This window comes from Saccopteryx bilineata, chromosome 1, assembly GCF_036850765.1.
Source record: "Saccopteryx bilineata isolate mSacBil1 chromosome 1, mSacBil1_pri_phased_curated, whole genome shotgun sequence".
NCBI lineage: Eukaryota > Metazoa > Chordata > Mammalia > Chiroptera > Emballonuridae > Saccopteryx > Saccopteryx bilineata.
In genome coordinates this window covers 407812428-407834886 of record NC_089490.1, presented here as the reverse complement: position 1 = coordinate 407834886, position 22459 = coordinate 407812428, and the positions used below count along the sequence as shown (strand labels likewise).

The 22459-nt window shown below is 51.1% G+C and overlaps 4 protein-coding genes across 6 annotated transcripts; 1 reads left to right on the top strand and 3 right to left on the bottom strand.

Annotated features, from left to right (window-relative positions):
• The first annotated feature begins 855 nt into the window (after positions 1-855).
• Positions 856-2075, top strand: LOC136319125 (interferon-induced transmembrane protein 3-like). The gene is made up of 2 exons (XM_066252504.1): positions 856-1194; positions 1780-2075. The coding sequence occupies exons 1-2, from the start codon at positions 946-948 to the stop codon at positions 1933-1935; spliced, it is 405 nt and encodes a 134-aa protein (XP_066108601.1). The 5' UTR covers positions 856-945; the 3' UTR covers positions 1936-2075.
• Positions 2076-6627: 4552 nt separating this feature from the next.
• On the bottom strand, positions 6628-8813 carry LOC136319123 (interferon-induced transmembrane protein 3-like). 2 transcript variants are annotated; one of them, XM_066252501.1, is made up of 3 exons: positions 8556-8813; positions 7832-8240; positions 6628-6910 (listed from the first exon to the last, which is right to left on the bottom strand). In XM_066252501.1, exons 2-3 carry the CDS (start codon positions 8015-8017, stop codon positions 6716-6718), a joined length of 381 nt encoding a protein of 126 aa, XP_066108598.1. In that variant the 5' UTR covers positions 8018-8240; positions 8556-8813; the 3' UTR covers positions 6628-6715. The 2 variants fall into 2 exon arrangements, with proteins under 2 accessions (XP_066108598.1, XP_066108599.1); XM_066252502.1 differs by having other exon boundaries at positions 7832-8175.
• Positions 8814-12315: 3502 nt separating this feature from the next.
• Positions 12316-14499, bottom strand: LOC136319122 (interferon-induced transmembrane protein 1-like). Of its 2 annotated transcripts, none has more exons than XM_066252499.1 (3): positions 14237-14499; positions 13513-13921; positions 12316-12598 (listed from the first exon to the last, which is right to left on the bottom strand). In XM_066252499.1, the coding sequence occupies exons 2-3, from the start codon at positions 13696-13698 to the stop codon at positions 12404-12406; spliced, it is 381 nt and encodes a 126-aa protein (XP_066108596.1). In that variant the 5' UTR covers positions 13699-13921; positions 14237-14499; the 3' UTR covers positions 12316-12403. The 2 variants fall into 2 exon arrangements, with proteins under 2 accessions (XP_066108596.1, XP_066108597.1); XM_066252500.1 differs by having other exon boundaries at positions 13513-13856.
• Positions 14500-17999: 3500 nt separating this feature from the next.
• LOC136319119 (interferon-induced transmembrane protein 1-like) lies at positions 18000-20184 on the bottom strand. The gene is made up of 3 exons (XM_066252494.1): positions 19921-20184; positions 19197-19605; positions 18000-18282 (listed from the first exon to the last, which is right to left on the bottom strand). Exons 2-3 carry the CDS (start codon positions 19380-19382, stop codon positions 18088-18090), a joined length of 381 nt encoding a protein of 126 aa, XP_066108591.1. The 5' UTR covers positions 19383-19605; positions 19921-20184; the 3' UTR covers positions 18000-18087.
• Between the last annotated feature and the right edge of the window lie 2275 nt (positions 20185-22459).

The window sequence follows — 22459 nt, the reverse complement described above, 5'->3', positions numbered from 1 at the left end:
TGAGCACTGAATGTGACTGGGTTTTGGAGCCCAGTGTGTATTTTTACTTGCCCGCCGGGTGCAAAGCTAGAATTAAAGACTATGGCCCACCAGTTTTTGACTCCGCTGTTTCGTTGCCGACTGTCCGAATCCAATGCGAACCTGCATGGACCAGGCTGCTCTGATGATGGCCCTGGCCTTGGCTCCTGGCTCTACATTAATGGGAGCTTGGGCTCTTGGTTCCTGAGGTTAGCATGAGACAGCAGAGAGAATAGAGCCAGCAGCGGGAGGAGGCCACGTGGAGAAGGCCAGGAAAAGCAGCCAAGATGGTGGAGTACTGAGTGAGATGCCAGTTTGTACAGAGTTTGTATCTGGGATAAGGAAGGAAATGGGGAACTGAGGAGAATAAGGCTGGTGAGCTAGAAACCTTTGATTCTAGGAAACTCGGATAAATCAGTAGCTTTGTGAGCACTGAATGTGACTGGGTTTTGGAGCCCAGTGTGTATTTTTACTTGCCCGCCGGGTGCAAGCTAGATTAAAGACTATGGCCCACCAGTTTTTGGCTCCATGGTTTCTTTACCGACTGTCCGAATCCAATGCGAACCTGCATGGGCCAGACGGCTGTGATGCTGGCCCTGGCCCTGCCTGCTGGCTTTACAGTCCCCAAGTGCCCCTCACTCCCTGAGACACCAGGATAGCTGAGACAAAGCCTGACTAGAGTGACAGGGGCAGGAAGACCTCCCCCCCCCCCACACACACACCCCATCCCCGCCCCACTCCCGGACCCTCAGCTTCCTCTGCTGGGCGCTTGTGTAACCTGACACTTCTCAGCGGTGACGCATCTTGGAATGCAGCCACTGCTCCATTTCACAAGCCCAGGAAACAGAAAATTTTGGAGAAATCGAAACTACCCGCTGAATCCCCATCTTCCTGAGATCCAGAGGGCAGCTGCTCAGTTTCGGCGCCATGAACCGCAATTTCCAGCCTTTCCTCGCTAGCCCGCACACCGGAGCCTCCCCACCCTATGACGTGCTCAAGGAGGAGCACGAGGTGATGATGCTGGGGGCGTCCCAGAGCTCGGCACCCCTGAGGACCACCGTGGTCAACATCCAGACTGAGACCGTCGTGCCCGACCACATCGTCTGGTCGCTGTTCAACACGCTCTTCCTCAACACCTTCTGCCTGGGCTTCGTGGCCTTCGCCTACTCAGTGAAGGTGGGTGCGTGGGGCTTCGTCAGAGACTGTGTGTGAGCCCACAGAGGTCTCCTGCCCGGATGGCCCTTGGGACTGGGGACTCCTCGTGAGAGTACTCTCCTGTGTATCAGTGCCTGTGGGTCAGGTGGGGGTCCATTCCCAGTGAGAGTCCGCGGGGGGAGGGCTGTATGCCGGTGCGTGCAGAGGGGAGGGTCCCCTATGTCTCCACCACCCCAGGAGCCCTCCTTCCCAGCCTAATTAGAGAAATTATGTCCTTCACACATCCATCTCAGACCTCAAGTCTGGTCCAGAAAAAGGAAAAGGCCCTCTAAGACGCTGCCCCACGTGGGGTGAGAGGCCAGCAGAGGGGCCAGGGCAGGGGGAGGAGGAGCCCTGGGGCCCCTGGAGAGGCTGAGAGTCTGTGAGGGAGGGGCCCACCTGGCGCTGTCCTGCTCTGGCCCAGGGTCGGGGAGGGGAGGGCCCCTGATCTGGCTGAAGGGCAGGTGGAGGTGGTCTGGGCAGGGACCAGCCAGGGCAGGAGCTCAGTCATAGCACCTGGATCTCCCCAGGACCCCCTCCAAGCCCCCCTCACCATCTCTTCCCCAGTCTAGGGACCGGAAGATGGTGGGCGACGTGATCGGGGCGCAGAGCTACGCGTCCACCGCCAAGTGCCTGAACATCTGGGCCCTGATCCTGGGCATCTTTGGCATAATTGGTGTCATCGTCGCAGCCATTGTTTTTGGCATAACACAGGTTTCATAACTAATTTCCAGGAAATTTTGACGTTATTTGAGTTACCGAAGCCTCTAGTAGCTGCCCATCGCCTGAGGCCGTTACCCTTTCCACAGCTGTTTATACGTACATGTGTCTACAATGGAATTCAATAAAGGACTTGTATGTGACAGTGCTCTGTTTTTACCTGGGGAGGGGCCCTGCTGCGCGTCCCACCCGCCTGCTGCCCGCCCAGAGGTCAGCAAGGGCCAGAGTCCACAGCCAGGAGGGCCAGGCCACCCTCCTGCAGGAGTACACCTGGCCTGCTCTCTGCCCTGGCCCGCCTGAGGCCCTGACCCGTTCTGGGCACCTTCCCGAGTCCCCTACGCCCCACTGTGTTCCTCCGGGTTTCACTCCAGGCACAGCAGGAGGGGGACGGTCTCCCGAAGGCGGGCGAGGGTGGCTGGGGAAACCGCAGAGATGTTCCCACCCCTCAGCCTCCTCCACGTGCCTGGGCACCGCCTCGTGCTCCAGGCCCCGCCCGCCCGGCCCTCCCACTCAGGCCCGCGCGCCCGCCCCGCCCGATGCCCCGCCCACCTCCGGCTCCGCCCTCTGCCCAACCTGCAGGCTCCCACCGCTTTCTCAACCGCTGCCAGGTCTCCCCACCCACCGTCCTCGCAACGCCCACCCGCGCATCGGTGACGCCTGAGCGGCTGGTGGTCTCCCAGGACCTAGGCTGCTCACTGCTAACTTCTCTGAGTCCCGCGGGCATTACCCAGGAGGACCTTTCCACTGACCTGCAGCTGCAAGTGTTATAAAGTACTGCCATCCGCGGGTTACATAGAGACACCAGGCGGGTTACAGAAGAAATGTGAGTTTATTAATTAGCCAGCTAGCTGCACGGGGCACGATCCCAAATCGTGTCGGCCAGGCGTGGACTACAGTTTTTGCCCCACTCCGGCCAGATTTAGAAAAAAATTTTTTCATGGGCCAGACGAAATATTAAAATTAAAAAATGTTAAATAATTGCCTGACCTGTGGTGGCGCAGTGAATAAAGCGTCGACCTGGAAATGCTGAGGTTGCCGGTTCAAAACCCTGGGCTTGCCTGGTCAAGGCACATATGGGAGTTGATGCTTCCAGCTCCTCCCCCCTTCTTTCTCTCTGTCTCTCTCTCCTCTATTTCTCTCTCTCCCTCTCTCTCTCCTCTCTAAAACTGAATAAGTAAAATAAAATAAAATAAAAAAAATTAAAAAAAATGTTAAATACTAAAACGATTCGTTTAAGTAAACAACAATTTTATTATGTAATTTGTTTATGGATAAATGTAAATGAGTGAAAAACATTTTTAATATCCGATATTATTTTAATAAAAATATAATTACATACCGTATAAATATCCAAACTGGATAGTTATCCATACCGTATAAATATCGAAACAATATTTAATTAATAGAATGAGCTTGAAGGGGTTATATCGCAAATAAAACAATTATTTCGTTTTACAAACAGCCCGGACACGTTTTCAGTTATCAACTGCAGCTATTGTCTGTGCTACAATGCCAACTTGATTCGGCACACTTGACCCCAAAAATAACGAATTGTTTGACCTTGGGCGCACACTGGCAAACTCTGCCTAAAAGAACATGGGTTTCACATCGCCGCTAAACGTCAAACAGTTCATATCGAGTACAGACGAGTACAAAAATTGTAAATCTTTATAATAAAAGTTTTCTAAAAAATAAAAAAGTATCGCGAATCCATTCAACCAATTATTGGAAGTTAACCCTAGATTAGTCACACACGGAATTCTTTTCCGCATATCACTATCTTCTTAAATATCTCGATTTCCAATAATCAAAGACACTTCCACTTCTAAGTAGCTGAGATTTTAAAGTAGCGGAGAATATTAAAAATTTAATTGCGGGCCGCATAAACTCATTACGCAGGCTGGATCCGGCCCACGGGCCATATGTTGGCCATATGATGTAGGCTCTCTTATTGTTTTAGACCTTCTTATATACAAAATCAAGTACTGGCCTGGCCTGTAGTGGTGCAGTGGATCAAGCGTTGACCTGGAATGCTGAGGTTGCCGGTTCAAAACCCTGGGCTTGTCCGGTCAAGGCATATGGGAGTTGATGGCTTCCTGCTCCTCCTCCCCCCCCCCTCTCTGTCTCCTCTAAAAAATGAATAAATAAATAGATAATAATTTCAAAATCAAGTACTGGAAGTACTGTTTGGGGTGGGTAAGGAGGGAGCATGGTACAATAGTCAATGACTAACAAGCTTACATCTATACAGGATCTTTTGAAAGGAAAAAGCATTCTTACACATCCAGACCACAAGATAACACAGTATGATCATTGTTTTACATACCCTGCAAAGACATTGCCAAATCTTCCAGTGTCCACCCCCCATCACTGTCGCCACACGGAAATGGTTAGCTTAGGATAAGGAGAGAGGCTAAATGAAAATAACCTTTGCTGAAAGTGTTGGGGCTAGCTTATTTAGTCTCCGCTTGTTTAGTTTACAAGTTTTATACATATAAAGGATTTCAAGAGGGATGATTATTAGAAAGCATAAAAATGTTACAGAATGAAGGTTTTTCAAGCAAGGGGAGTGGGCTCACGTTAGTATACGTCACTCTCAGGACTCCAGGAGGGGAGGAAGAGTTAGAATCAGTGTCGGAATTACAATTAATTAAGATATGTAAACATTTTCTTCCAAAAAGATCTTAAGGAAGGAGAAGGGGGAGTTTCCAGATAAGTTTTATCCTTCCAGAGAAATATGATTAGATACTAAATAACTTTTGCCTCTTTAATCTCTTTCTCTGGGTTTCTTTCTTTTCAGAGAGGAGGGGTAAGGGGGCCTGACTCTTCCTTTTAAAATACTCATGTTAACCATGTTTGCAATTCCTTGGCACCTTATCACACAAGCGTCCATGTAATTTCTCCAGAGCTCGAGATCTCTGGCTGCACAAGAGAGTGCTCCTACCTAGCAGCACCCTCGTCTCACGTCACAGCAGCTCAGACGGGGTCTCTTCCCGTGCTGACCGCCTTCCTGCCCGCTGCCTGGAAGGGATGTGCGACCGACCGGCCCCAGGCACCCAGGCCGGGTTGGGTCACGTGGCGAAGCTCCCTGTCCGGTCCCACCGAGGAGCAAACCCTTCCCCGAACCCACAGGAGCGGGTCCACCAGCCTCCCCTCCAATAGGGGCGGCTTCCCTGGGCCTGGCCCCTCTCCTGCTCAGATGTAGAACTCCGGGGGACAGGGGCATCCCCATGAGCTCCAGTGGCTGGGAACCCCAACCCACGAGCTGCGTCCTGGAGTCAGGGCGCTGCTGTGGAGTCAGATAAGAGGTTGAGGGTGGGGAGTGGGGAAGAGCCACAGCTGGGGTCCGGGGTACAGGGAGGAAGGGGCAGGCTACGGCAGCCCCAGCTCCCAATGCTCCTGCCCCACTGCTTGTAGGTAGGGTCTGCCAGGGGCACCCTTTAGTGCCCACACGTCTGGAAACACGGACAGAACCAGGTACGGAGCCTATTTCCAGGTCAGGCCTGGGGTTTCTTCTCCACCTGAAGAGCAGGGAACCCCTGGGTTCTCTCCACACGCGGCCTGTGGACGCCCCCCCCCAGTCCTGCCCCCTGCAGCCTTCTTTTTTTATTTTTTTAATTTTAATTTTTTTTTATTTTTCTGAAGCTGGAAACCGGGAGAGACAGTCAGACAGACTCTCGCATGCGCCCGACCGGGATCCACCCGGCACACCCACCGGGGGCGACGCTCTGCCCACCAGGGGGTGATGCTCTGCCCACCAGGGGCGATGCTCTGCCCACCAGGGGGTGATGCTCTGCCCACCAGGGGCGATGCTCTGCCCACCAGGGGGTGATGCTCTGCCACTCCGGGGCGTCGCTCTGCCGCGACCAGAGCCACTCTAGCGCCTGGGGCAGAGGCCAAGGAGCCATCCCCAGCGCCCCGGCCATCTTTGCTCCAATGGAGCCTTGGCTGCGGGAGGGGAAGAGAGAGACAGAGAGGAAGGGTGGGGGGGTGGAGAAGCAAATGGGCGCTTCTCCTGTGTGCCCTGGCCGGGAATCGAACCCGGGACCCCCGCACGCCAGGCTGACGCTCTACCGCTGAGCCAACCGGCCAGGAGCCCCTGCAGCCTTCTGAAGCTGAGGGGGCCCTTGGGGGCCAAGGACCTTCTGGACCAGGACCACCATTCCCCAAAGGAACCAAACCTGGTTCAGGCTTCAAACCACTGGAGAAAAGGGACTTTCATTCCGAATTCTTTTCCACCCCAAATTCTTCTCCACGTGTTGCCTGGGTCCCAGGTGCAGGCAGGGCCTGAGGACACACTTCACCCCAGTTCCAGAGCAGCCAGTAGGGGGGATGGGGGGACGGGCTCAGTCTCAGGGGCAGGTGGGACTCTCAGCAAGACCCCTGTCCCCAGCCTGACCAGGTGGTGGCGCAGTGGTTACAGCGTCAGATTGAGACACAGAGGACCCAGGTTCGAGACCCCGAGGTCCCCAGCAAGGCTCTCCGGCTTGAGCCCGAGGTCGCTGGCTCAAGCAAAGCACACATGAGAAAGCAATCAGTGAACAACTAAAGTGCCACAACGAAAAATTGATGCTTCTCATCTCTCTCCTTTCCTGTATGTCTGTCCCTGTCTGTCCCTCTCTCTGACTCTCACTGTCTCTGTCACAAAAAACAACAAACAAAAAACGACCCCGTCCCCAGGTAAAAACACAGCACTGTCACACACAAGTCCTTTATTGAATCCCATTGTAGACACGTGTGTATAAACAGCTGTGGGAAGGGTGATGGCCTCGGCGATGGGCAGCTAGTAGTGGCCTTTCTGACTCTTCATAATGTCATAGGGTAAATGTGAAACCATCAGGGAGCCAGTTGCAAATATAATGATCAAAATGATGATGGACAAGAGGCCCAGGACCAGGGCCCAGATGTTCAGGCACTTGGCGGTGGACGCATAGCTCTGTGCCCCAATCCTGTCACGCACCATCTTCCGGTCCCTAGACTGGGGGAGAAGAGATGGTGAGGGGGGTCTGGAGGGGGTCCTGGGGAGATCCAGGTGCTATGACTGAGCTCCGGCCCTGGCTGGTCGCTGCCCAGACCACCTCCACCTGCCCTTCAGACCTCCTCTCGCAGTTCCCCTGGGACTGAGCTGAACAGGGCTAGATGGACCCTTCCCTCTTGGGGCCTTGATGGCCTTCCTCACAGACTCTCAGCCTCTGCAGGGTCCCAGGGGTCCTTCTCCCCGTGCCTTAGGCCATTGTCTGGCCTCCCACCCTACCAGGGGTCAGGGTTTCAGGTTCCCTTTGTTCTTTTTGAGGGATCCTTGAAGCCACATGGTAAGTTCAAGAAATGTAATTTCCGGCCTGACCTGGCAGTGGCGCAGTGGACACAGCATCAACCTGGGACTCAGAGGTCCCAGGTTCCAAACCCTGAGGTCATCTGCTTAAGAGCGGGCTCATCTGGCTTGAGCGCAGGCTCACCAGCTTGAGCACACGGTCACTGGCTTGGCAAGGGGTCACTCATTCTGCAGAAACCCCCCCCCCCCCAGTCAAGGCACATATGAGAAAGCAATCAATGAACAACTATGGTGACACAATGAAGAATTGATGCTTCTCATCTCACCCCCTTCCTGCCTGTCTGTCCCTCCCTCTCTCTCTGTCTCAGTCTCTCTTGCCAAAAAAACAACAGCAAAAAATATGTGATTTCTGGAGGGTCAATAGGGAATTGCTCGGAGTCTGTGGGCAAAGCCTGACCCTGCATCCCATGCAGTCTCACCATGAGCCACACACACACACACACACACACGTGTGCACACACACGTGTGCACACACAAAAGAGCTCCCCAATCCCAGGGGCCATCCGGGCAGGAGACCTCTGTGGCTCACACACACTTTCTGGAGAAGTCCCCCACGCACACACCCACCTTCACAGAGTAGGCGAAGGCCACGAAGCCCAGGCAGCAGGGGTTGAGGAAGAGCGCGTTGAACAGGGACCACACGATGTGGTCGGGCACGACCGTCTCGGTCTGGATGTTGACCACGGTGGACATCACGGGTCCTGAGTTCTGGGGCGCCCCCAGGATGGCCACTTCGTGTTCCTCTCTGTTCATCTCTGGCTTTGGGGAGCAGGTGCTGGCTGGCTGCTTCTAGTGAAGACGGTGGGAGCTTTCTGACGCGGAGTCCAGCGCGGTGTGTTTCCGTTGCTGGGACAGTGCTCAGGGCTCCTCCCTCTCCAGCATGGTTTTGATTTCTCAGAACTTTCTATTTCCTGAGGTTTTTGAAAATTGATGATTTGCCAAGGTGCTTAGAGGGTGGAAAAATACCCGTGAGTGTCTGGTGACAAGAGAAGAAGATTTAGGAGAGGCTGCGCTCAGACAGCATGTTTCTGACCCCTGTCCTCATGTTTGGTCCTGTCTGTCTGCTCACTCTGGGCCCTGTGGACTCTGGAGTCACCCCATCCACTCCCCACTGCAGGCCCAGCCTATGCAGGCGCCACTGTCCCCGTGCAGGACCCCTCCCAGTTGTCACACAGGTCTCACACTCCAGCCCCAGGGAGAGTCCCGTCCCCACAGTTCACACGGTAGCTGTCCCACAGCTCTTCGGAGACTAAAGGGTCAAGTTGTGCCCGTTGCCACCTGCAGGTCTTACCTGCATGGAGGAGGCGCGGGATGCTGACCGCTCAGCTTGGACTGTCCCTCAGGACTGTTAGAGGTGGACTCGTGGAGACAAGATATCTCGACAAGGCAACTTGAATAACTTCTGCAGAAGGCCGTGCTGCCGCTATTGAAAGCCAGTCAGCAAGCGCGGGCAGAGGACAAACTCTGTTTCATCCCTAACGCAGGCCCTAGGATGCTGGGTCTGGCTCCGTTGGCTGGAGTGTTGACCGGACATTCTTATCCTTTCCCGATGGGCTCGTTTAAATGGCCGCACCAAGGTGGGAGGGAGAGGTGGGGATATCATTAACTAGGTAAGGGGGTTGAGGAGTGGTTGATGACCGGAGGAAGGGGGCTGGGGGATTGATAAACAAGTGAGCTGTTTCTCATTCTATTCCTCAGTCAGAGGAATTCAATGAAGGGGGCTGGGAAGTTAGTGGAAGAAAAGAACCTGAGTTAAACATTTCCTTCAATTCCCCCTATTTTTTTTTTTAGGTCTTCATTCTTTTTTTTCAAATTCGGTAAGCAGACTCCGACCCTGAATATTGGTGTTCGTTACTAGCATCTGGTTAGTGTAACGGGGAGGGCTCTGCTTGCTTGTGGCCACGTCAGTCAGTCTCTGAATTAGGACTCGAACACACGGGAGGATGCAACATCCGATAATAATTACAACTCCAGTAACAGTGATCAGGGAGGTAAATACAGAGGTCATTAATCCTTTTTTATTTTTTGAACCATTGTTCCATTGAATCAGTAAATTAAAAGGGGTCATTTAAAACCTGAGTTTTTGGCTAACATCTGCTAGGATGGTCAGCCCATGTAAGGCTTTGGCTATCTGGGGCTGTGTTATTGGGGGTGTCGGTACAACCTTGGGTTTCAACACATAACTCGCCCTTTTCTGCTAGCATCGTATCTAAAGCTAGCTTGTTTTCCCAGGCTATTTGGCTGGTAGGGCCCTTCCTCTCATCTCTAATGTAATTGACAAATCTTTGTTGATTATAATATATATAGTTTATTCAATTTATATTCTTGTTTATAGTTACCCACCAGAATAAGGTTGATTCAAATCCGGCAGCTTATTTGATTGCGAGTTTTGAACTCATTTGGAACACCCCGCGGAACTCCAAAAGCATATATATATATATATATACACACACACACACACACACACACATACATATGGTCGGATCAAATGACCCACTGGGACTTGCGACACTTTTGTTTCGCTTACTTTGTGCCAGGCTCAACTAGAGAGGTATTAGGGAGCAAATGCCGCCCCAGTTGACCAGTAGAGTCTCATCGATTTTTGTCCCACAATACCCCCAAATGTCAGCTCTGGGGATTATAAGGCAGATTGGTTGGCTAGCCCTGTGAACTGTCGACTTTCACTGCACTGAGTCAAATTTCCTACAAAGGCCAAATTGTTCCCCCCACCTAGAGAGGCTTGAAGAGAAATTGGCTGTAGGATTAAGCGCTCTAATAGCCCTTGGGGGCTGACTCACAGGACCCTTGTCCTCGGGAAATAGCAGTGACAATGACCAACATGACTTCTGTTGCCAAGCAGTGGCACATTGTAACAGGGCTACCATGCAGTTCATCCCATCAGGGTCCGAGGACCACCCAAGTGGACCCGGGACTATCAGAGCCTCCAGTCTTCCTGTAGCACAAGCACAACAGCTGCTCTTGTTCAGGGTGCTGACAGAATATTTGCCTCATTTTACCTAGGCATTTATATCTTGGTATCCTGCTTCTATTGCTAGGGTTCATTTTAAATCCTTCACTTCTACTACGATTAATATATAGAGGGAAGCCTGGAGCCCCCCCCCCCCTTCAATTTGGAATCTTAGTCCTAATCTTACCATTAAACCTCTTCCTAATAAACTGGTCCTACCTCTAAGTTCACAAGGGGCCACGGGTGGGACTCATGGGAGTAGAAGAGCCCCAGACTCCCCTGTTCTTCATCCAACATCAGGAGGGAGAACAGGTTTTTCTCTTTATCCCATTCTGGGACTCGCTGTTAAAATGACTCAACTTTTTTTTTTTTTTGCTCTTTTTATATAGAATGTATTTTATTAGTTTGTACTAATACATTCTCATATTACAAAGGCAATTTAGTACAAGAATATTTCTTTTGATATTTGAATCTGAAATAACAGAACTGTACATTTTTTTTTAAAAAAAATCCTCATTTGGATAACAAAAAGACAAGCTAAACAAATAGTTTCCTTTGTTACAGGTGGACATTGATGTGGACCTAATCCGATTTCTTTTTAAAAGCCTCTAAAGATAAAAGCAGTTGAGAACCTAATTAAATTTAATAAAAAAATTTGTTTACTAAAACTATGGGTCTCCGGCACCATTTTCTGTTTTCTGCTGTTTTGATGCAGGTTCTTCTCCGTCTGTTTCTTCTCTTGCTCTTTTTACTGGTCCAGATGCAGCATTTTTGTCACGTCCATCTGTCATCACTATCAAACCTAGTTTTCTTGCCCGGAAACTGTAGGTTTCTTTTAGTGGACCCAGTCTGGGCAGCTTTATTTCTCTTTCCTTTTCCTTTAAACCTGTGACCTTCTGACTTCATTTGTTCAGGGATTCTTGCTGATCGTCTATGACTTTTTTTAATGCTTCTTTTTCCATGTCGTCTCCCTTGAGTATGTCCCCTGTCACTTCTTGGTTTCTTTAACTGCGGGTTACCATTATTTGCATCTTTGGCTTTATTCGGTGCTTCCGTGGCTTTTTCTTTTTCTTTTTCTTTTTTTTTCTGAAGCTGGAAACGGGGCGAGACAGTCAGACAGACTCCCGCATGCGCCCGACAGGGATCCACCCGGCACGCCCACCAGGGGCGACGCTCTGCCCACCAGGGGGCGATGCTCTGCCCCTCTGGGGCGTCGCTCTGCCGTGACCAGAGCCACTCTAGAGCCTGGGGCAGAGGCCAAGGAGCCATCCCCAGCGCCCCGGCCATCTTTGCTCCAATGGAGCCTTGGCTGCGGGAGGGGAAGAGAGAGACAGAGAGGAAGGGGGGGGGGTGGAGAAGCAAATGAGCGCTTCTCCTGTGTGCCCTGGCCGGGAATCGAACCCGGGTCCCCCGCACGCCAGGCTGACGCTCTACCGCTGAGCCAACCGGCCAGGAGCCCCTGCAGCCTTCTGAAGCTGAGGGGGCCCTTGGGGGCCAAGGACCTTCTGGACCAAGACCACCATTCCCCAAAGGAACCAAACCTGGTTCAGGCTTCAAACCGCTGGAGAAAAGGGACTTTCATTCCGAATTCTTTTCCACCCCAAATTCTTCTCCACGTGTTGCCTGGGTCCCAGGTGCAGGCAGGGCCTGAGGACACACTTCACCCCAGTTCCAGAGCAGCCAGTAGGGGGGACGGGGGGACGGGGGGACCGGGGGGGGGGACAGGAGGGACGGGCTCAGTCTCAGGGGCAGGTGGGACTCTCAGCAAGACCCCTGTCCCCAGCCTGACCAGGTGGTGGCGCAGTGGATACAGCGTCAGATTGAGACACAGAGGACCCAGGTTCGAGACCCCGAGGTCCCCAGCAAGGCTCTCCGGCTTGAGCCCGAGGTCGCTGGCTCAAGCAAAGCACACATGAGAAAGCAATCAGTGAACAACTAAAGAGCCACAACGAAAAATTGATGCTTCTCATCTCTCTCCTTTCCTGTATGTCTGTCCCTGTCTGTCCCTCTCTCTGACTCTCACTGTCTCTCACAAAAAACAACAAACAAAAAACGACCCCGTCCCCAGGTAAAAACACAGCACTGTCACACACAAGTCCTTTATTGAATCCCATTGTAGACACGTGTGTATAAACAGCTGTGGGAAGGGTGATGGCCTCGGTGATGGGCAGCTAGTAGTGGCCTTTCTGACTCTTCATAATGTCATAGGGTAAATGTGAAACCATCAGGGAGCCAGTTGCAAATATAATGATCAAAATGATGATGGACAAGAGGCCCAGGACCAGGGCCCAGATGTTCAGGCACTTGGCGGTGGACGCATAGCTCTGTGCCCCAATCCTGTCACGCACCATCTTCCGGTCCCTAGACTGGGGGAGAAGAGATGGTGAGGGGGGTCTGGAGGGGGTCCTGGGGAGATCCAGGTGCTATGACTGAGCTCCGGCCCTGGCTGGTCGCTGCCCAGACCACCTCCACCTGCCCTTCAGACCTCCTCTCGCAGTTCCCCTGGGACTGAGCTGAACAGGGCTAGATGGACCCTTCCCTCTTGGGGCCTTGATGGCCTTCCTCACAGACTCTCAGCCTCTGCAGGGTCCCAGGGGTCCTTCTCCCCGTGCCTTAGGCCATTGTCTGGCCTCCCACCCTACCAGGGGTCAGGGTTTCAGGTTCCCTTTGTTCTTTTTGAGGGATCCTTGAAGCCACATGGTAAGTTCAAGAAATGTAATTTCTGGCCTGACCTGGCAGTGGCGCAGTGGACACAGCATCAACCTGGGACTCAGAGGTCCCAGGTTCCAAACCCTGAGGTCATCTGCTTAAGAGCGGGCTCATCTGGCTTGAGCGCAGGCTCACCAGCTTGAGCACACGGTCACTGGCTTGGCAAGGGGTCACTCATTCTGCAGAAACCCCCCCCCCCCAGTCAAGGCACATATGAGAAAGCAATCAATGAACAACTATGGTGACACAATGAAGAATTGATGCTTCTCATCTCACCCCCTTCCTGCCTGTCTGTCCCTCCCTCTCTCTCTGTCTCAGTCTCTCTTGCCAAAAAAACAACAGCAAAAAATATGTGATTTCTGGAGGATCAATAGGGAATTGCTCGGAGTCTGTGGGCAAAGCCTGACCCTGCATCCCATGCAGTCTCACCATGAGCCACACACACACACACACACACGTGTGCACACACACGTGTGCACACACAAAAGAGCTCCCCAATCCCAGGGGCCATCCGGGCAGGAGACCTCTGTGGCTCACACACACTTTCTGGAGAAGTCCCCCACGCACCCACCTTCACAGAGTAGGCGAAAGCCACGAAGCCCAGGCAGCAGGGGTTGAGGAAGAGCGCGTTGAACAGGGACCACACGATGTGGTCGGGCACGACCGTCTCGGTCTGGATGTTGACCACGGTGGACATCACGGGTCCTGTGTTCTGGGGCGCCCCCAGGATGGCCACTTCGTGTTCCTCTCTGTTCATCTCTGGCTTTGGGGAGCAGGTGCTGGCTGGCTGCTTCTAGTGAAGACGGTGGGAGCTTTCTGACGCGGAGTCCAGCGCGGTGTGTTTCCGTTGCTGGGACAGTGCTCAGGGCTCCTCCCTCTCCAGCATGGTTTTGATTTCTCAGAACTTTCTATTTCCTGAGGTTTTTGAAAATTGATGATTTGCCAAGGTGCTTAGAGGGTGGAAAAATACCCGTGAGTGTCTGGTGACAAGAGAAGAAGATTTAGGAGAGCCTGCGCTCAGACAGCATGTTTCTGACCCCTGTCCTCATGTTTGGTCCTGTCTGTCTGCTCACTCTGGGCCCTGTGGACTCTGGAGTCACCCCATCCACTCCCCACTGCAGGCCCAGCCTATGCAGGCGCCACTGTCCCCGTGCAGGACCCCTCCCAGTTGTCACACAGGTCTCACACTCCAGCCCCAGGGAGAGTCCCGTCCCCACAGTTCACACGGTAGCTGTCGCACAGCTCTTCGGAGACTAAAGGGTCAAGTTGTGCCCGTTGCCACCTGCAGGTCTTACCTGCATGGAGGAGGCGCGGGATGCTGACCGCTCAGCTTGGACTGTCCCTCAGGACTGTTAGAGGTGGACTCGTGGAGACAAGATATCTCGACAAGGCAACTTGAATAACTTCTGCAGAAGGCCGTGCTGCCGCTATTGAAAGCCAGTCAGCAAGCGCGGGCAGAGGACAAACTCTGTTTCATCCCTAACGCAGGCCCTAGGATGCTGGGTCTGGCTCCGTTGGCTGGAGTGTTGACCGGACATTCTTATCCTTTCCCGATGGGCTCGTTTAAATGGCCGCACCAAGGTGGGAGGGAGAGGTGGGGATATCATTAACTAGGTAAGGGGGTTGAGGAGTGGTTGATGACCGGAGGAAGGGGGCTGGGGGATTGATAAACAAGTGAGCTGTTTCTCATTCTATTCCTCAGTCAGAGGAATTCAATGAAGGGGGCTGGGAAGTTAGTGGAAGAAAAGAACCTGAGTTAAACATTTCCTTCAATTCCCCCTATTTTTTTTTTTAGGTCTTCATTCTTTTTTTTCAAATTCGGTAAGCAGACTCCGACCCTGAATATTGGTGTTCGTTACTAGCATCTGGTTAGTGTAACGGGGAGGGCTCTGCTTGCTTGTGGCCACGTCAGTCAGTCTCTGAATTAGGACTCGAACACACGGGAGGATGCAACATCCGATAAGAATGACAACTCCAGTAACAGTGATCAGGGAGGTAAATACAGAGGTCATTAATCCTTTTTTATTTTTTGAACCATTGTTCCATTGAAACAGTAAATTAAAAGGGGTCATTTAAAACCTGAGTTTTTGGCTAACATCTGCTAGGATGGTCAGCCCATGTAAGGCTTTGGCTATCTGGGGCTGTGTTATTGGGGGTGTCGGTACAACCTTGGGTTTCAACACATAACTCGCCCTTTTCTGCTAGCATCGTATCTAAAGCTAGCTTGTTTTCCCAGGCTATTTGGCTGGTAGGGCCCTTCCTCTCATCTCTAATGTAATTGACAAATCTTTGTTGATTATAATATATATAGTTTATTCAATTTATATTCTTGTTTATAGTTACCCACCAGAATAAGGTTGATTCAAATCCGGCAGCTTATTTGATTGCGAGTTTTGAACTCATTTGGAACACCCCGCGGAACTCCAAAAGCATATATATATATATACACACACACACACACACACACACACACACACACACACATATGGTCGGATCAAATGACCCACTGGGACTTGCGACACTTTTGTTTCGCTTACTTTGTGCCAGGCTCAACTAGAGAGGTATTAGGGAGCAAATGCCGCCCCAGTTGACCAGTAGAGTCTCATCGATTTTTGTCCCACAATACCCCCAAATGTCAGCTCTGGGGATTATAAGGCAGATTGGTTGGCTAGCCCTGTGAACTGTCGACTTTCACTGCACTGAGTCAAATTTCCTACAAAGGCCAAATTGTTCCCCCCACCTAGAGAGGCTTGAAGAGAAATTGGCTGTAGGATTAAGCGCTCTAATAGCCCTTGGGGGCTGACTCACAGGACCCTTGTCCTCGGGAAATAGCAGTGACAATGACCAACATGACTTCTGTTGCCAAGCAGTGGCACATTGTAACAGGGCTACCATGCAGTTCATCCCATCAGGGTCCGAGGACCACCCAAGTGGACCCGGGACTATCAGAGCCTCCAGTCTTCCTGTAGCACAAGCACAACAGCTGCTCTTGTTCAGGGTGCTGACAGAATATTTGCCTCATTTTACCTAGGCATTTATATCTTGGTATCCTGCTTCTATTGCTAGGGTTCATTTTAAATCCTTCACTTCTACTACGATTAATATATAGAGGGAAGCCTGGAGCCCCCCCCCCCTTCAATTTGGAATCTTAGTCCTAATCTTACCATTAAACCTCTTCCTAATAAACTGGTCCTACCTCTAAGTTCACAAGGGGCCACGGGTGGGACTCATGGGAGTAGAAGAGCCCCAGACTCCCCTGTTCTTCATCCAACATCAGGAGGGAGAACAGGTTTTTCTCTTTATCCCATTCTGGGACTCGCTGTTAAAATGACTCAACTTTTTTTTTTTTTGCTCTTTTTATATAGAATGTATTTTATTAGTTTGTACTAATACATTCTCATATTACAAAGGCAATTTAGTACAAGAATATTTCTTTTGATATTTGAATCTGAAATAACAGAACTGTACATTTTTTTTTAAAAAAAATCCTCATTTGGATAACAAAAAGACAAGCTAAACAAATAGTTTCCTTTGTTACAGGTGGACATTGATGTGGACCTAATCCGATTTCTTTTTAAAAGCCTCTAAAGATAAAAGCAGTTGAGAACCTAATTAAATTTAATAAAAAAATTTGTTTACTAAAACTATGGGTCTCCGGCACCATTTTCTGTTTTCTGCTGTTTTGATGCAGGTTCTTCTCCGTCTGTTTCTTCTCTTGCTCTTTTTACTGGTCCAGATGCAGCATTTTTGTCACGTCCATCTGTCATCACTATCAAACCTAGTTTTCTTGCCCGGAAACTGTAGGTTTCTTTTAGTGGACCCAGTCTGGGCAGCTTTATTTCTCTTTCCTTTTCCTTTAAACCTGTGACCTTCTGACTTCATTTGTTCAGGGATTCTTGCTGATCGTCTATGACTTTTTTTAATGCTTCTTTTTCCATGTCGTCTCCCTTGAGTATGTCCCCTGTCACTTCTTGGTTTCTTTAACTGCGGGTTACCATTATTTGCATCTTTGGCTTTATTCGGTGCTTCCGTGGCTTTTTCTTTTTCTTTTTCTTTTTTTTTCTGAAGCTGGAAACGGGGCGAGACAGTCAGACAGACTCCCGCATGCGCCCGACAGGGATCCACCCGGCACGCCCACCAGGGGCGACGCTCTGCCCACCAGGGGGCGATGCTCTGCCCCTCTGGGGCGTCGCTCTGCCGTGACCAGAGCCACTCTAGAGCCTGGGGCAGAGGCCAAGGAGCCATCCCCAGCGCCCCGGCCATCTTTGCTCCAATGGAGCCTTGGCTGCGGGAGGGGAAGAGAGAGACAGAGAGGAAGGGGGGGGGTGGAGAAGCAAATGAGCGCTTCTCCTGTGTGCCCTGGCCGGGAATCGAACCCGGGTCCCCCGCACGCCAGGCTGACGCTCTACCGCTGAGCCAACCGGCCAGGAGCCCCTGCAGCCTTCTGAAGCTGAGGGGGCCCTTGGGGGCCAAGGACCTTCTGGACCAAGACCACCATTCCCCAAAGGAACCAAACCTGGTTCAGGCTTCAAACCGCTGGAGAAAAGGGACTTTCATTCCGAATTCTTTTCCACCCCAAATTCTTCTCCACGTGTTGCCTGGGTCCCAGGTGCAGGCAGGGCCTGAGGACACACTTCACCCCAGTTCCAGAGCAGCCAGTAGGGGGGACGGGGGGACGGGGGGACCGGGGGGGGGGACAGGAGGGACGGGCTCAGTCTCAGGGGCAGGTGGGACTCTCAGCAAGACCCCTGTCCCCAGCCTGACCAGGTGGTGGCGCAGTGGATACAGCGTCAGATTGAGACACAGAGGACCCAGGTTCGAGACCCCGAGGTCCCCAGCAAGGCTCTCCGGCTTGAGCCCGAGGTCGCTGGCTCAAGCAAAGCACACATGAGAAAGCAATCAGTGAACAACTAAAGAGCCACAACGAAAAATTGATGCTTCTCATCTCTCTCCTTTCCTGTCTGTCTGTCCCTGTCTGTCCCTCTCTCTGACTCTCACTGTCTCTCACAAAAAACAACAAACAAAAAACGACCCCGTCCCCAGGTAAAAACACAGCACTGTCACACACAAGTCCTTTATTGAATCCCATTGTAGACACGTGTGTATAAACAGCTGTGGGAAGGGTGATGGCCTCGGCGATGGGCAGCTAGTAGTGGCCTTTCTGACTCTTCATAATGTCATAGGGTAAATGTGAAACCATCAGGGAGCCAGTTGCAAATATAATGATCAAAATGATGATGGACAAGAGGCCCAGGACCAGGGCCCAGATGTTCAGGCACTTGGCGGTGGACGCATAGCTCTGTGCCCCAATCCTGTCACGCACCATCTTCCGGTCCCTAGACTGGGGGAGAAGAGATGGTGAGGGGGGTCTGGAGGGGGTCCTGGGGAGATCCAGGTGCTATGACTGAGCTCCGGCCCTGGCTGGTCGCTGCCCAGACCACCTCCACCTGCCCTTCAGACCTCCTCTCGCAGTTCCCCTGGGACTGAGCTGAACAGGGCTAGATGGACCCTTCCCTCTTGGGGCCTTGATGGCCTTCCTCACAGACTCTCAGCCTCTGCAGGGTCCCAGGGGTCCTTCTCCCCGTGCCTTAGGCCATTGTCTGGCCTCCCACCCTACCAGGGGTCAGGGTTTCAGGTTCCCTTTGTTCTTTTTGAGGGATCCTTGAAGCCACATGGTAAGTTCAAGAAATGTAATTTCTGGCCTGACCTGGCAGTGGCGCAGTGGACACAGCATCAACCTGGGACTCAGAGGTCCCAGGTTCCAAACCCTGAGGTCATCTGCTTAAGAGCGGGCTCATCTGGCTTGAGCGCAGGCTCACCAGCTTGAGCACACGGTCACTGGCTTGGCAAGGGGTCACTCATTCTGCAGAAACCCCCCCCCCCCAGTCAAGGCACATATGAGAAAGCAATCAATGAACAACTATGGTGACACAATGAAGAATTGATGCTTCTCATCTCACCCCCTTCCTGCCTGTCTGTCCCTCCCTCTCTCTCTGTCTCAGTCTCTCTTGCCAAAAAAACAACAGCAAAAAATATGTGATTTCTGGAGGATCAATAGGGAATTGCTCGGAGTCTGTGGGCAAAGCCTGACCCTGCATCCCATGCAGTCTCACCATGAGCCACACACACACACACACACACGTGTGCACACACACGTGTGCACACACAAAAGAGCTCCCCAATCCCAGGGGCCATCCGGGCAGGAGACCTCTGTGGCTCACACACACTTTCTGGAGAAGTCCCCCACGCACCCACCTTCACAGAGTAGGCGAAAGCCACGAAGCCCAGGCAGCAGGGGTTGAGGAAGAGCGCGTTGAACAGGGACCACACGATGTGGTCGGGCATGACCGTCTCGGTCTGGATGTTGACCACGGTGGACATCACGGGTCCTGTGTTCTGGGGCGCCCCCAGGATGGCCACTTCGTGTTCCTCTCTGTTCATCTCTGGCTTTGGGGAGCAGGTGCTGGCTGGCTGCTTCTAGTGAAGACGGTGGGAGCTTTCTGATGCGGAGTCCAGCGCGGTGTGTTTCCGTTGCTGGGACAGTGCTCAGGGCTCCTCCCTCTCCAGCATGGTTTTGATTTCTCAGAACTTTCTATTTCCTGAGGTTTTTGAAAATTGATGATTTGCCAAGGTGCTTAGAGGGTGGAAAAATACCCGTGAGTGTCTGGTGACAAGAGAAGAAGATTTAGGAGAGGCTGCGCTCAGACAGCATGTTTCTGACCCCTGTCCTCATGTTTGGTCCTGTCTGTCTGCTCACTCTGGGCCCTGTGGACTCTGGAGTCACCCCATCCACTCCCCACTGCAGGCCCAGCCTATGCAGGCGCCACTGTCCCCGTGCAGGACCCCTCCCAGTTGTCACACAGGTCTCACACTCCAGCCCCAGGGAGAGTCCCGTCCCCACAGTTCACACGGTAGCTGTCGCACAGCTCTTCGGAGACTAAAGGGTCAAGTTGTGCCCGTTGCCACCTGCAGGTCTTACCTGCATGGAGGAGGCGCGGGATGCTGACCGCTCAGCTTGGACTGTCCCTCAGGACTGTTAGAGGTGGACTCGTGGAGACAAGATATCTCGACAAGGCAACTTGAATAACTTCTGCAGAAGGCCGTGCTGCCGCTATTGAAAGCCAGTCAGCAAGCGCGGGCAGAGGACAAACTCTGTTTCATCCCTAACGCAGGCCCTAGGATGCTGGGTCTGGCTCCGTTGGCTGGAGTGTTGACCGGACATTCTTATCCTTTCCCGATGGGCTCGTTTAAATGGCCGCACCAAGGTGGGAGGGAGAGGTGGGGATATCATTAACTAGGTAAGGGGGTTGAGGAGTGGTTGATGACCGGAGGAAGGGGGCTGGGGGATTGATAAACAAGTGAGCTGTTTCTCATTCTATTCCTCAGTCAGAGGAATTCAATGAAGGGGGCTGGGAAGTTAGTGGAAGAAAAGAACCTGAGTTAAACATTTCCTTCAATTCCCCCTATTTTTTTTTTTAGGTCTTCATTCTTTTTTTTCAAATTCGGTAAGCAGACTCCGACCCTGAATATTGGTGTTCGTTACTAGCATCTGGTTAGTGTAACGGGGAGGGCTCTGCTTGCTTGTGGCCACGTCAGTCAGTCTCTGAATTAGGACTCGAACACACGGGAGGATGCAACATCCGATAAGAATGACAACTCCAGTAACAGTGATCAGGGAGGTAAATACAGAGGTCATTAATCCTTTTTTATTTTTTGAACCATTGTTCCATTGAAACAGTAAATTAAAAGGGGTCATTTAAAACCTGAGTTTTTGGCTAACATCTGCTAGGATGGTCAGCCCATGTAAGGCTTTGGCTATCTGGGGCTGTGTTATTGGGGGTGTCGGTACAACCTTGGGTTTCAACACATAACTCGCCCTTTTCTGCTAGCATCGTATCTAAAGCTAGCTTGTTTTCCCAGGCTATTTGGCTGGTAGGGCCCTTCCTCTCATCTCTAATGTAATTGACAAATCTTTGTTGATTATAATATATATAGTTTATTCAATTTATATTCTTGTTTATAGTTACCCACCAGAATAAGGTTGATTCAAATCCGGCAGCTTATTTGATTGCGAGTTTTGAACTCATTTGGAACACCCCGCGGAACTCCAAAAGCATATATATATATATATATACACACACACACACACACACACACATACATATGGTCGGATCAAATGACCCACTGGGACTTGCGACACTTTTGTTTCGCTTACTTTGTGCCAGGCTCAACTAGAGAGGTATTAGGGAGCAAATGCCGCCCCAGTTGACCAGTAGAGTCTCATCGATTTTTGTCCCACAATACCCCCAAATGTCAGCTCTGGGGATTATAAGGCAGATTGGTTGGCTAGCCCTGTGAACTGTCGACTTTCACTGCACTGAGTCAAATTTCCTACAAAGGCCAAATTGTTCCCCCCACCTAGAGAGGCTTGAAGAGAAATTGGCTGTAGGATTAAGCGCTCTAATAGCCCTTGGGGGCTGACTCACAGGACCCTTGTCCTCGGGAAATAGCAGTGACAATGACCAACATGACTTCTGTTGCCAAGCAGTGGCACATTGTAACAGGGCTACCATGCAGTTCATCCCATCAGGGTCTGAGGACCACCCAAGTGGACCCGGGACTATCAGAGCCTCCAGTCTTCCTGTAGCACAAGCACAACAGCTGCTCTTGTTCAGGGTGCTGACAGAATATTTGCCTCATTTTACCTAGGCATTTATATCTTGGTATCCTGCTTCTATTGCTAGGGTTCATTTTAAATCCTTCACTTCTACTACGATTAATATATAGAGGGAAGCCTGGAGCCCCCCCCCCCTTCAATTTGGAATCTTAGTCCTAATCTTACCATTAAACCTCTTCCTAATAAACTGGTCCTACCTCTAAGTTCACAAGGGGCCACGGGTGGGACTCATGGGAGTAGAAGAGCCCCAGACTCCCCTGTTCTTCATCCAACATCAGGAGGGAGAACAGGTTTTTCTCTTTATCCCATTCTGGGACTCGCTGTTAAAATGACTCAACTTTTTTTTTTTTTGCTCTTTTTATATAGAATGTATTTTATTAGTTTGTACTAATACATTCTCATATTACAAAGGCAATTTAGTACAAGAATATTTCTTTTGATATTTGAATCTGAAATAACAGAACTGTACATTTTTTTTTAAAAAAAATCCTCATTTGGATAACAAAAAGACAAGCTAAACAAATAGTTTCCTTTGTTACAGGTGGACATTGATGTGGACCTAATCCGATTTCTTTTTAAAAGCCTCTAAAGATAAAAGCAGTTGAGAACCTAATTAAATTTAATAAAAAAATTTGTTTACTAAAACTATGGGTCTCCGGCACCATTTTCTGTTTTCTGCTGTTTTGATGCAGGTTCTTCTCCGTCTGTTTCTTCTCTTGCTCTTTTTACTGGTCCAGATGCAGCATTTTTGTCACGTCCATCTGTCATCACTATCAAACCTAGTTTTCTTGCCCGGAAACTGTAGGTTTCTTTTAGTGGACCCAGTCTGGGCAGCTTTATT